Consider the following 14,751-nt stretch of genomic DNA (forward strand, 5'->3'; position numbering starts at 1 on the left):
GCAGAAAACCTCATTTCTCTAACCACATAATAAGTTTTAAAATATGACTAATTCATACACTAATATCAATTTACTTGGCATTAAAAAAATTCACAATTTCTATTAATATATTTGTATTGGGTTCAAAGCCCATATTCTAGCATTCACATGTCCATTACACTGGCCCAAATTGGGATTATTTCAAAATCAAGTAAAAGTCCATATTTATTCCAAAGTTGCTAAAATATGCTAATAAAGTTAAATTTGATGTTTTACATTAAAAATAAAATATTTGGTTTATCTCTCAGACATCTATAACATATAATAAATAGTGGGCAGTATAGTAATATAATAAAGTTTTGTGATACCCTGAAATTTGATGAGTTTTCTTTAAAAAAAAAATTCATAATATACTTCATTTCAGCCTTAAACCACAATCTCAATGAACAGATTTGCAGAAATAAAACAATATAAACACAAAATGCTACAGTATATATGTTTTTTTCGGGTTTTTGTTTTTTGTTTTTGTTTTTTGTTGTTTTTTTGTTTTTTTTTTTTACTTTTGGGGAATCTACATGTCCGTTTAGTAAAAGTAAGTCAAAGAAACTTAGAGTTAACAAAACAATTTCACATCGTAAAGTACAGACTTAAATTGCCTTGTTGTCCTTCCAACTGCTAAGGCCCTCTCTCCCATGGTGTCCGGGGCACGGCGCGGGCTCAGCTCAAGGTAGATTACTTGGAACTATGGCTCTGCTTCTAGCCTTCTTCGTGTAGGTACAGCAGTTAATTACAGACATGGCTGAAACCACCGTGGATTTCAGAGAAAGCCAGAATTAAACACGATAAAAATTTAAAAAATAACTACTTCATAAATATTTATTATTTACATTAAGGGAGCTCTTGTAGTCGGGGCGTTTTTATACAAGTCGGTGAAATGCAGAAGCCGTGAGAAAGCCAGCAGTTTGGAGAAGGGCACAGTCAGGATGCCACGACGTAGAAACCACGTGCGAGTCAACAAAAATAATCTGCGCAAAAGCAAACAGGACATGATAGAAACCTTTTTCTTAAAAAATATAAGGTATTTCACAAAAGCCTGAACATTTTACATGTTAGTACTAAAAATGGGGGGGTGGGGTGGGGGCGGGGAAGCTTCATATATTTTCATCACAAAAATATTTACCGGTACTCCAAGTGGAGTGTCTTTTCTGTCATTAGGATTATCTTACTAGAGAGAGGGGAGAGGTTGCAAACTGTACAGACTAATGGCGTCCAGGAGTTACAGTCGAGGCGGCTGACACATTGTCTTCTCATCTAATACCTTAGCGAAAAGGCCCTGGAGAGAATAAAGAAAATCAGAAGGGAAGATTACAGTCTTTTTATTAATAATACTTGTCACTGGTCATAGAAAAGCGGGGACGTGGCGGTCCTGAGCCACGCCTCGACTTGAGTCTGTCTTCAGTCCCACGGCCATGTGGGCACAGGCCAGTCTGTCACGGGGGCCAAATCCAGAGTGGACGGTGCGCTCCCGTCCATGGGCTTCTGAGAGCCGCTCTCCGCGGGAATGTGGGTGCTAGACGGATGCCAGGATTGCCCCAACTCCCCTCCGAGGCGATGCCGCTCATCCACGCCGCGTGACACGTCAGTGGGCCCGGTGCTTTCGCTTTTTGTGCTTTTTATCCTTCTTCTTGTTGGCACACTTGGGACAGAACCACTGCATTTCTTCCGGTGGTGCAGCCATTATTCCAACACAGGGCCTACACGAGTGTAAACAAACAAAAAAAGATTTTGGATAAACCAGCTTAATTTATGTAAATATTTATGTATATAATTAAATAATTTCTAAGTCTGCCGCCCGTTTCGCGGCGTCCAGGCTGAAGAGCTGTAGCACAGACAGTGGTGCTGCTGGACCCGTGCGCTACTGGATGTCGTGGTGGCCCTTTCGGACGCCCTGCTGTGGGAGTTAGCAGTCATTCCTCCTTTCAGCCACGACGGGCTAGTTCTTCCGAGCAGTGGCCCTGGCTATATCGTGTGACCGAATGGATTTCTATCTTTTTAGATCTGATTTTTAAACTATAAAATGAGGAGATTATTTGCATAAACTCTTGGCGGTGTTCCCTCGGTTTGGGGGCGCAGCTGGGAGAGCTACGAAGAGTGCACCAGCCGTCTCTTCCTGCGCCTTGTGATGTGCTTAGCAAGGGGTTCCCTCCACGCTACCGTCAAGTGCTGCAGCTTACGGAAAGTTACTAGAAAAAAAGGAAAGGGAAACCCTTTGTCTCTTTCTCTCTCTCTCTCTTTTTTTTTTAATAAGAAGGATATATAGGCTAGGCCAAATATTTGGAATTTAGGTTGAAGAACAACAGTCCTAAGATTCTTGATTTTTGGCATTAACACTAATCACACATTAATCTGACTGTGATTTTGCTCCCTACACTGCTCCTAGGACAGTCGTGGAATTGGACAGTCGTGTCCGGGACAGACCGCGGTCACCGCTGTGCCCCGAGGAGGCCCCCTCGCGGCCGGCCCAGCCTGCAGCGCTCACCAGTGATACCAGTCATCACAGTCGTCACAACCGATCATGGGACTCCCGTCGTCGGGCTTGTTGCATCCGGGACAGATCCAGATCTGATTCCCCCACTCATCTCGGATCTGAGGTTTTTAGATGGTGGAATGGGGTGGGGGTGGGGGGGGGCAAAAACAGAGACGGAATGGGAAACAAGAACCAAAAAGAGGACAGGGTAAGAATGATTACTTTATCATTTTCTCCCGTGAACCTCATAAACAAGTTAAACTAAAAAGAGAGCTGGTGGTTTGACAATTTATTGAAGTCATGATCGCCATCATCACTACCCTGGGATTGGGTGAAAAAGAGAGAGTTACTAGGTACTCAGTGAGAAGACATTTGTAATGAATATTTTCAACTCTCTTTTGTAAGTCATAAAAACAAAGCATTTTATAACCAGTTCTACGAATGATACGACCTGTAGCCACTCTGATCTAAAAACTACTGTATGGGCGCCTGGGTGGCTCAGTTGGTTAAGCGACTGCCTTCGGCTCAGGTCATGATCCTGGAGTCCCGGGATCGAGTCCCACATCGGGCTCCCTGCCCAGCAGGGAGTCTGCTTCTCCCTCTGACCCTCTTCCCTCTCGTGCTCTCTATCTCTCATTCTCTCTCAAATAAATAAATAAAATCTTTAAAAAAAAATAAAAATAAAAAAAATAAAAACTACTGTACACACGTGGGTTGGTACTGATTCTGGTCATCATGGCAGTGAAAGCTGGTATTTGTGCAAGCCATGGAGCTCGACCATATGCAGCCTCCTCAGTCACATCCACGGGCGTGGAATTAATGTATGCAGCCCAGTGTGCGTGCCTCACCTTATTACTTATTAGCCAAGCCCTTCTCCTGAACTAGCTGATAAGATCAAGGATATAAAAGAGCTGTTACTAAGTAACTTTCCATTCCCTTTATGACATTTTCAGTAAAGCACAATCAAGTAAAGGGCAAATAAAATAAGGGGTGCAGGAGGCCAATGAGCTACACACTTTAACATCATTTTGCTGTAACTGTGTTGTGCTCTGGAGTTTGCTTTCCTTAACTTAGCAGCTCCAAATCAGAAGCATCCCCAAATTCCATGTTAACCAAACCAATTTGGAAGAAATAAATCTATGACTGGCCTTCAAAAAACAGCAGTGACTACGAGCTGATTTTCAAAGGTTTTTACAGTAACATGGCAAATGGTCTCATTCAGTTTATTTTGCAAGGTACAGTCGGTTCCTATACTTTCAAATACAACACTGACCAGATATTCAGAAAGGAATGGCTCTCTTCGTGTGTGATGGGCGTACTGAGGACACAGATGCTTCATTCCACTGACACGAAAGCTTCCCGAAGAAACCTGGGGCGCTACAGCTCTGATTTAGGCCTCTCTACGTCTAAGGGCAGAGATCCAGGTGCCAGCTCTCTAGGGTTAAGACCGGTCCAGCGTCCTATGCCCTGGAGCGGCCATGCATGGCCAGCTGGGCTGCTGGTTGACCTCTCTTGAAATGAGAAGGCCGTGACTCTGTTGCTACATCAGAAATTGGCCATAGCATCCTTAATAACTAACATCCAACCAGTGTACTGAGTTCTTCCAAACATCTTACTTTGTTTACTCATCCTGAAACAACCCTTGGATGGGTGACGAACGGGGAAACTGGAGCTGGGGGAACGTAAGTGACAGTAGCAAAGTCCCACTGTTAGGCAGTGACATTTTTGCCCGATAGCCCATGTTTTCCCCCAGATCACACATTTTGGTCCCTGTCTACAAAGTGTCTCTGAGGAGATATAAGGCTTTTCATCCATGTTGCCTATGCCAGTCAGATCCAGGGAGTTAGCCCAAAAACCCACTTGAGAATCAGAAATTTTAGGCTAGAACACACCGTACTGATCATCCAGTCTGACATGAACCCCCTTAATTACAGACGAAGCAATGGAGGCAGAAGAGGTTAAATATAAAATCTTTCCTGATCAACCAACCCATCTTGGGGTGATATGACCTCAATTTAGACACCTGGAACAACTGGTCCTTGAATGGGCCATATTTATTTATTTTGAGAGAGAGAGTGAGCATGAGCAGAGAGGGGCAGAGGGAGAGAGAGAATCTTAAGCTGACCTCACACGGAGGGCAGAGCCTGAGCAGGGCTCCATCCCACGACCCTGAGATCGCGGCCTGAGCTGAAACCAAGAGTCAGACGCTTAAGCGCCTGAGCCACCGGGCGCCCTGGTGATCACAGATTTTATCACATCTTCTATTTTTGTCTTGAATATTTTTCTGTTAATTTTACATGTCTTTATATCCTCTCTCAATACTTTTGAGATTTTCTTACCCTTTATATCACTATAGTAGCTTAAACGTATAATGATTTATTGAAATTTCCTTCTAAAATGCCTTAAAGAGATATATTTACCTGATTTATAACGACCATCATGAGTCCTACTTTCCAATCCTACCTATTTAGACGGGCCTGTGCCGCCGGGAGGCTGATGGGTGCCGGCTTACACATCTGGTGGTCGGGGCAGTATGGTACACAGAGTGCCTCCATGCGCCTAAAATCTTTCTGCTGTGTGTATGTCACTCCACAGTGTGCAAGGGACATACTTATAAAAACACGTCATCACTAGACTGACTTCAGGGTTTGAATACGACCTGATACTACTCAGCACGGGAAAACACCTGAAAACGTTCCCGTGACAATAGTGTGAATTCATTCAACAAGCCGAGCTTCACCATCTGAAGACGTGCTTCCATACTCAAGCTCATTTCCTTAACATGCAAGCCCCGGTATATTCCAGACCTTTGCCAATGAAATACTGTAATTAGCGATGTTATCCAGAAATAGCATCTGGCCCTTAAGATCTGTGCACATGATGTAACTTAGACTCTTAAGTGAAAGTTTAATACCTTGATCAAGAAATTCAATGTGGGATTTAAATATCACTATTCATCCCTCTATTTCTTCATTGACATTGTTGCACATACGTATAAAACAATATAAGCTAAAGAAAAACAATGCTTTGATATTATTTATGGAGACTAAATGTGCAAACACCTTAAACAACACTCTATAGCCGAAAGCTTGAAAACACGGTGGAAATATCTTTCTAGTCGTAAAGAATTGCCTCTGAAATTCCATAATGACATAAGGCACTGCTTTTTAATTGAAAACATTTTCACGGTGGAAGAGTCAGCTCCTAGGTGGCTCTTCCTTAACTACTACAGAAATAAAAGGCAGCGTACCACGTAAGTGCTGACGGTCTCCGTGACCACACTTCGGACCGGGGCTTTGGACGTTCCGGCTCCAGAGATGGCTGGGGACGGGGCCGGCATCAAAGCCGGGGCCGCGGTGGATTGCGTGAGGAGCGGCGAAGGCACCGGGGCAGGGGTGACATGCACGGGGACAGGGGCGGGGACCGCAGCAGGCGGCGGGGTCTTCGGTCTACTCAGAGAAGGGGCCGGCTTAGCTTCCGGGGCTGGGACCACTTTGCTGATGACGCTGTCAACAAGAGAGAAAAGGAGAAGTCACAACAGGGTAGTGGAGTCAAATCAGGCACTGAAAACATTATCACAAAAATAACTTTCTTCTTCTAGGAGCAAAACACTTCTAAATGAGCATCCGGGGATAGCAAGGCTCCCCACCCATTCCCGTCTCAACTTGGTCAGAGTCAGGCCTGGGGAGAAGGGTTAGTAGCAGGAGAGAGGGGCGTGCCCCTGGGGGGGGGGGCAAGAGCAGCTGAGGCTTCCTTCCTGCCATTTGCAGCCGGGGGGTCTCCAGGAGCAGTGCGCACCCCCAGAACTCATGCAGTTGCAGACTCGAGCTCAAACCCTCGATCTGCCACAGGCCAGTCCTGTGAGCTCGGGAAAGTCAGTTCAAAATACTGTGCCTGAGCACCTATACCAAGGTAGGTATCGTCCTGGGCACTTTACATGTATCACCTCATCCAGTCCTCACAGCAACTTCAAAAAAATGTCCGTGATCCCATTTCATAGATGAGGAAACAGGATTAGAGAGCGGAATGGGGCTACATGGGTGGCAGGCTTTGAACGAAGGTCTACTCGATTCCAAATTCTTTCTTCATTTTTTAAAAAAGATTCCTTATGTGAAAGAAAAAAAGTTATATATTATATATAATTTTGAGCAGAGAGAAGGCAGTATCCTAGACAGCTTAGGAAACAGATACACAGATATGTGCCCTTTGCCACGCTCCCTTCTGACCTCCCTTCCTCCTCTGCAAGGAACCACTGTCCTCAAGCCCCAGGTATGCTCTTTGTAGATACCCACAAAAAATATATATACTGTATCACTGTTTTATGTTTTCTAACTATATAAACAATATAATATTGCACTATATTTATTCTTGGCAACTAGCTTTCCTTAGTTTTTTTTTTTTTAATTGAGATATAGTTGCCCTATAACCTGTGTAAGTTTGTGGTGTACAATGTACTGCTTTGATATATTTGTATATTGCAGTGATTATTATAGTACAGTAATAATATGATTATTAGGGTAGGGTCAGCAAATACCTTTATCATGTCACATAATTATTTCTTTTTTGTGTTGAGAACATTTACGATCTAGTCTCTTAGCAACTTGGAAGTTTATAATGCAGTAATGTTGACTATAATCTCTATGCTCTGCATTAGATCTCCAGAACTTACTTGTCTACCTAGAGTAGCCCACTTAGTTTTAGGTCTCCTGATTTATCCATGTTGATACATATAGATCTGTAGCATTCACCTGAATTGCTATATAGTAATTCCATGGTATGAGTAAGTCAAAAGGTTTGTGCCTGACTGCCCTACTGAGGGTAAAATAGACTATCTTGTAAATGTTACATGTTGACATGGAAACACGTTCAAGAATTTCCCCAGGCTGTATTTCCAGGAATAAAGTTGCCGGGTCGCAGGGCAAGCACATGCTCATCTTTACCAGGAATCCCAATCTATTCCCTAAAATGACTGCACCAACTCATCTCTTTCTACTATCCCACACTAAACTTTCCAAGCCCTGCCTTGCTGATCAACAAAGTATAAATAGAGACAGTTGCTTCTGAGAGTGACAGTGAGAACCTGGATATACAGAAACGTGTCAGAAAACATTAAATGTAAAGTGTGAGCACCAGCATTATACTGATGCCTGTAGCTCATGGTAACGCCTGGCATCACCGTTATCGGCTGGTATCTTTCTACCTTCTTAAAGGCTTAGAGTTTAGAAAGCACCTCCATGAAAAAGCACTGGTTCTTTGCTACTCTCACTGGAAGTTTATACAACATTAAATTACTTTAAAAATTCCACGATGTAAGCAAATAATGCCGTCTAATTGCTTTCCATTTGTTTCATCCAAGTGTGACTGCCCTCCTAACTTGTATGTAGCTGAAGACTGAGAAAATTTAACAGAGGCTGTTTGTATCAGCCTTGATACAATTCATAGTGAATATTTATTGAACACTTACTAAGTACCCAACTGTTCTCAGCACTTGAAAGCCAACTTCATGGCAGGCACCATGCTAAATGTTTACTTGCCTTACTCACTTGAATCTCACAACCACCAAATGAGGTTAAAAACTCTAATTATTGTCCTTTCATGAACCAAGGCACAGATTATGTACCCTGTACAAATTCATAGGCTACTATGAGGCGGAGCCAGGATTTAAACCCTGGCAGTCTGATTTCAGAACCTGTGACCCTAACAACTACACTATGCTGTCTCTCTCACTGCTTACTGAGTTTTGCCCTACATATAAGGTGGGAGTTCAAAGACCTTACTATGGGCGTATTTATATCTGCAGTGCAAGCACTCCTTATTTTCATGGTTAGACTAAAATGTTACACACTATTTTTGGAGGCAATTTCCCATAATGGTTTGAAATATAGGTGCTGGAATCAAAACTAAAGGAAAAGCAGGAACCCAGAGAGGTTAAGTTGAACACAGATGTTTCGCCCTGAGGGTGTGTGTGCATACCGCAAATCTGATCTTTGGTTTTGATAAAGACGACAGGTTTCAAAGCCCAGGCCTGCCAAAGTGGAAAGTCTAATAGAACTCCCATCCCACATTAAAAACTCCCAGCAGGTTATACTGATTAAGGAAGAATGAATCAGAGCCTTGTGAATTCTTAGCTCTGCTTGTCCGGGACACTGTATTAAAAAGTACTCTGGACTTGTAATGTGTGTAGGTACCCAGCACTAATCATCTTGAGAGGAAGTGACTTGAAATCTAGCCCTTAAACCTTATATTATTAGTGCAGATAGTTATTAAGAAAAAAAAAAAGCACAGAATCAAAGAAAACCAAACATAAGAGATAGCATCAGGGAGAACCAGAAGATAACAGACAGAATAAAGGGACCTGTAAAGACCAGAGACGAGAATTATCAACTATGTAGCAACTACATGTAGTTGTAACCTACAACATTCAAAAAAAAAAAAAGGCGAAGCATGACATTACCTGCAGGTAAAAGAAAGTTATAAAGAGTGATCTAGCAGATTTGAAAAGAAACGAGTCGACCTAGAAATGAAAAATACAGCAACAAATTTACTCTCAGCAGAATGAGAGAACTATAAACTCTGTAAGAAGACAGAAGACATGATCTAGGATATAGCTTGGAGGGGCAAGGAGAGAATACAATAAATTACGACATGTTTAATAATTACTACACGTTTAATCATAATTCGAGAAAGAATGGTGCAGAGGGCAAATGTTAACAAGAATATCTGAGGACTTTTATGGAACTGATGGCAGGTACCAATCCGCAGACTTCCGCAGCCCAACAAGTCCCAGGCAAAATAAAGAAAGAGAAATCTTCACCTGGACACATGAGAGTGAAACTACAAAACATCACCAAGAGGAAAGTCTGAAAAGTGGCCAGAGGGGAAAAAGAACATTACTTTCAAAGAAACCGATGGCAGCTGACTTCTCCACGGCAACGATGAAACTGGAAGACAGTGGAATAACATCTTCCATGTGCTGAGGAAAAATCCATTTTCTCTTTGAAAACATCTCTCAAGAATAAGGATGAAATAAAGACATTTTCAGGCAAGCAAAATCTAAGGACTTGCCAACAGTGGATCTTTATTAAAAGAAATTCTAAAGTAGCAATTCTCAAATGTTTTGGTCTTTGGGACTACTTCACATTCTTAAAAATGACTGAAAAACCCAAAGAACTTTTGCTTATGTGCATGTATCTGTCAATATTTGCCATATTAAAAATCAAAACTGAGAATTTAAAATATACTTACTTAGTAATTCATTTAAAAGTCAGAATAATAAACTCATTACACGTTAACAGATAACACTTTTTAAAAATCAATTCGGGAGAAGACTAACACTAGCTTCATACTTTTGAAAATCTCATTAATGTATGCATATGTAATTGGAGAGGGGAGGAGTGTGTTAATGGCCTTTACAGATAATTGTGTAAATTCTTCAATACTGCACCCAAATGCAATGAGTGATAGTTTCTTCAGTTAGTTGCTATGTACAATCTGAAACCATATTGGTAAGCTTTTCATATTTTGTTACATTAAAATTCATTGAACTGCTAGCACTTTGAATAGTTATTTTACCCACACATGGTTTTATAACATCATGCACTGGTTTATAATACTGGTTCACTGAATTATGCATATCTTCCAAATATTTACACATTTCATTATACAGTATTAAAATATCACATTTGTTGGTGTTAACATCATCTCATCAAAAATGTCTTGGAGTACTGAGGAGCTGTCAACTTATGTTTTCCAAGACTCTAATTTTTACTTAAAAGTTGCCATTTTATCATTTATAACAAATATTCACAGGTATTTCCCATGAAGTAAAAGGCTTCCTTTGTTCATTTTTGGGGAAATGTCGGCTAAATATCCAAGTCTGGATAACCATTGTTTGTCAGTTGCTCTTTCAAGTAAAAATGGTTATCTTGAGAAAAGCTGCTAGTTGAGCTTGCAACTTAAATAATCACACAAATACTTTTCCTCAAGACAACTAACATATTTTGATATGGAGAGAAAGTGTTTTATTAACGCTTCCTACTTCATCACTATCCACTTTGACAAACAAACTATCGAAAAGCTGGATATCCTGAGGGCCTATGCACCACTGTTCTAAAAGAAGTACTTCTGGAAAAGGAAAGTGATCCCATCAGAAGGTCTGAGATGCAAGGAAGAATGACAGACATGTCAGTAAAGTTAAATATAATTAAATAAAGTTAAATAAAATACATGGAAACAATAATACATAAACCAGCAGGGGATGAATAGAGCTAAAGCATTCTAATGCACTTCTATTATCTGGAAGGAAGTAAAAAAGGTATTAAATTTAAAATGTGGTAATTTCTAGGTAACCATGTAAAGATTAGGAATGAAGTAGAACTTCTAAACTGTATGGAGAAAAATGGAATGTTAAAAAAAAACAACCAATCTGATAGAAGGAAAGGAGAAACCTAGAACAATAAGACAAATAGAAAACCCAAAATAAGGTGGATTATAACTCTAAAGATCAATAATTATATCACATAAATGGTCTAAACAATTTACTTGTCAGATTGGGTAAAACAGTGAAACCTAACAGTATGCTATTTGTAAGAGGCATGTTAACAACAGAGCAATGGAAAGGCTGGGGGAATTGGCCAGCAAAAGTGGCATGTGGACACAAGGAAACGTGACAGCAGAGAAAACAGATTGTAAGGCAAGAACTACCAGTGATAATGAAGGTTTCTCCATAATGATAAAAGGTCCCTATGTGCCAGGAAGATATAACAATTTAAAACTTGAATGCACTTAGAAACATATCCTTAAAACATATAAAGCAAAACCGAGAGAACTGTAAGAAACAGACAAATCCACAAGTGTAACTGGGGATTTTAGGATACCTATCTGGAACTGACAGAGTAAGCTGTCAAAAAACCAGTAAAGGGACGCCTGGGTGGCTCAGTCGGTTAAGCATCCACCTTCGGCTCAGGTCATGATCCCAGGGTCCTGGGACTGAGCCCCACATCAGGCTCCCTGCTCCGCGGGGAACATGCTTCTCCCTCTCCCTCAGCCCCTCCTCCCCCTGCTTGTGCTCTCTCCTCTCTCATTCACTGTCTCTCTCAAATAAATAAAATCTTTAAAAAAAAAAAAATCCCAGTAACAATATATAAGGTTTGAACAAAATAACAAAAATAACAAAACTGACCCAATGGACATTTAAAAAACTCTGTATTCAACAAATACAGACTATTTATTCTTTTCAAGAACACACTGAAAGAAACTAAGCAAACAATTCCATAAGGCCGAAGAATACTCTGAATAGTCTGTACACATACCTGTTACCCCGGCTATGCTAGTAGCCCCTCAAAGGAATATAAAGCCTTTGTGTTTCTGTATCCTCAGCACCTAACATGGCAACTGGCACTTGTAGTCACCTCATAAATCTGAACATATTTAATTTTATTAATCAAACAAACAAAAGCTGGTCCTGCAAGTAGTGGTTTCCTAGAAGAAATGATACATTGAGGAAATTTTCCTAGCCAACAAAAATTACAGGAAAAAAACTGCACTGTCATATGCACTATGATGTGGGGGGAAAGACAGATAAAGGACAGGAGAGGAAAATATGGGGTGTCAGTAAAGCGAGAAGGAGAGGAAGCAAGGAAATAGCAGACGGGTTAAGGGGATGGGGGAGACCCAGGCACCTGCGGTTGTGGGTTCCGCGGAGCCGACGGGTGGGGGAGGGGAGCGGCCAGGAGGGGGACGGGAAGAAGAAACAGCCTTGTGATGCGAGGACCAGAGGTGGAAATAACGCCCGGAGATCTACGATATCAACAAGAGGGGGCTACTGGAGGGAAGGACATTTTCTATCTCCTACCTACTCACAGGAATGATGGGTGGGGACTTACAAAAGGACATGCAAAGAATGTGTTCCTCTGATTATCACTTTGTTTCAACTTTACTATTAGCTACTCCAGTGGAAAATGTTTGCTGGAGGTTAACAACTGAACCTATTACCTAAAACGGTATCCACGTGATCTAATAGACAATGATCATACAAAATTGACAATTAGCTTTGTGTGAGTTGTAAGACGGTGTAGTTAATTTCGTGAGATAACTCAAATTACAAGGTATATCGCAAATCATAAATTCTAAAGGGATTAAATATCTGGTAAAAGAAAATGTAAAACCATTAAAATACCCCAACAAACGAGTAAACATATGTTTTTAATCGTGGGGTAGAAGAGGATTTTCTAAGTATCTCTGCAAAAGTAGAAACCATAAAAGGAAACACTGATTTGATTGGGCAAAAATTGTAAATGTCATAAGCAAAATACCATAAAATATCTTAAGCAAAGGCAAAAGACAAAATGGAGGAAAATTACTTGCAATATACATGACAGAGGGTTCAGTTCCTGTTATATAAAGAGTTCTTTCAAATCAAAACCAAAAAGACTAACATTCTTATTAAACGTGAGCAAAGGACATAAGCAGGTGACAGAGAGTGAAAGAAACAAAAACCGACACAGGAAAAAAAAAAAGTTCTACATTCATGGTAATCAAAGACATGAACATGAAAACAATACCTTTTTGGATACAGATTAAAAAGATGTCAAGATGGGGAATTGGGAAGGATGGTTGTAGAGCACTTCTAAATGGTTAACAAAACCTTAAAAATGTACTAGTCTTGACCAGCAATTCCATGTATAGAAATCGATCCTGAGGAAATAATTAGACAACTATGCCCAGATATGGGTAAAGAATATTATTTTATAGCATTGTTTATGATTGCCCAAAACTACAATGACTATAATTTAAAATACCCTCAAACAGGGGATTGGTTAAATAAATGAAGATAAACAAAATGCTACTGTTATCTGAAGACATGATACATGCATACATAAATGATGTTTACCCCCCAAAAAGTTCTGGATACTATGCATAAGAGAATCCAATTTTTGTAAGAAAAAAAAAAGCAAATAAGAATAGGTAAGTGTGTATTTAGAAAGAAGTTCAAAAGAATACACACCAAAATGTCCTGAAATGGGCTCTGCATGGTGGGGCTACAGGCAGTTCTTTTTTAAAATTTTTTTTTATTTTTAACATTTTAATTCCAGTGTAGTTAATACACAGTGTTATATTATTTTTGGGTGTCTGATATAGTGGTTGGTGTTTTTTTTTTTCTTTTGGTATCATATGTAACTTGTGTAATAGACGATTTAAGTTAAAAATACTTGCCACAATATATACATCTAAAATGTTGCTGGGAATTGTGAATGATGGTTTGAACTGCACATTTATGATTTGTCCACTTTTCTGTACATATGTTAGAGTTTATTTAATAAACTTTTGGGAAAATGCGACAGCTTGGCTAAAGCCTTCCAGCCAAATGCTGACCATGGTCTGGTTGTAGAAACCCCAAGCTAAATTCCAAAGCTGCTCAAGTGAGTGTATCTAAGCTGAGTGTATCATCATTAACAGAGATCAACAAGAAAAGGGTCAAGGGAGGAAACCCCATAAAGCTATGCTATTCTGGTACATAATTAAAATCATAAATTTGAACAGTCGTGAGGTATTAAGGTGGTTCACAGTCTTGTCTTTTCAAAGGAATAAAATGTGTGCCGTTGCTTTGTGTCCCAATTATGTGCACATCTGTCTCCATCACCCACATGAGGCAGGACATTTCTTGGGAGTAAGGTGGGTATCTTATTTGTCTTTGAATTATTTGCAGTATAAAACTGTCTTAATACACTGTCACCAACTTTAATAAGCGTAAGGCCTAATACTACATCGAGAATTCTTAAAAATAAGTATTTTACTTTTGAATATTTCTGTCTGTTTACAAGACTTTAGACTAGGCCAATTTCCTCTTTTCCTTCCTTCCTGCCTACTTTGCTAACAGTGTCTTAATACATAGTCATCAACTTTAATAAGCGTAAGGCCTAATACTACATCGAGAATTCTTAAAAATAAGTATTTTAGTTTTGAATATTTTTGTGTCTTTACAAGATTTTAGACTAGGCCAATTTCCTCTTTTCCTTCTTTCCTGCCTACTTTGCTAACATAATACTTAAAAGAGTTCCAAGACCACTGAGATTTCTATTTGCCAGCATGGATGCGGATTCCTCACCTGGGAACTGACCTTCAGACCAAGAATGATGATCACATCAATGTCAGGATCAAGCACATCTTGAAGGTTTCAAACTAACTATTGTCTGGAAATGCTTTTAAGTTGCTTTGAGCTCCACCAAACACATAATGAACATTAT

The 14,751-nt window shown here is 40.1% G+C and overlaps 1 protein-coding gene across 3 annotated transcripts in view; it reads right to left on the minus strand.

Moving 5' to 3' along the window:
- Positions 1–841: 841 nt before the first annotated feature.
- Positions 842–14,751, minus strand: part of TAF3 (TATA-box binding protein associated factor 3) — a 174,971-nt gene continuing 161,061 nt past the window's right edge. For 2 of the 3 annotated variants that reach the window (XM_028114691.1, XM_028114690.1), the window contains exons 5-7: positions 5,757–6,012; positions 2,519–2,625; positions 842–1,733 (exon numbers count right to left, since the gene is read on the minus strand). In XM_028114691.1, coding sequence (XP_027970492.1) covers positions 1,619–1,733; positions 2,519–2,625; positions 5,757–6,012 — 478 coding nt within the window. In that variant the 3' untranslated portion in view covers positions 842–1,618. The remainder of the gene's footprint in view (positions 1,734–2,518; positions 2,626–5,756; positions 6,013–14,751) is intronic. The other variant, XR_003611033.1, reaches the window with a different exon arrangement.

The sequence above is a fragment of the Eumetopias jubatus genome, unplaced genomic scaffold, assembly GCF_037043125.1.
Source record: "Eumetopias jubatus isolate StellerSeaLion01/CBP00866 unplaced genomic scaffold, mEumJub1_p1.0 scaffold_8, whole genome shotgun sequence".
Lineage (NCBI taxonomy): Eukaryota > Metazoa > Chordata > Mammalia > Carnivora > Otariidae > Eumetopias > Eumetopias jubatus.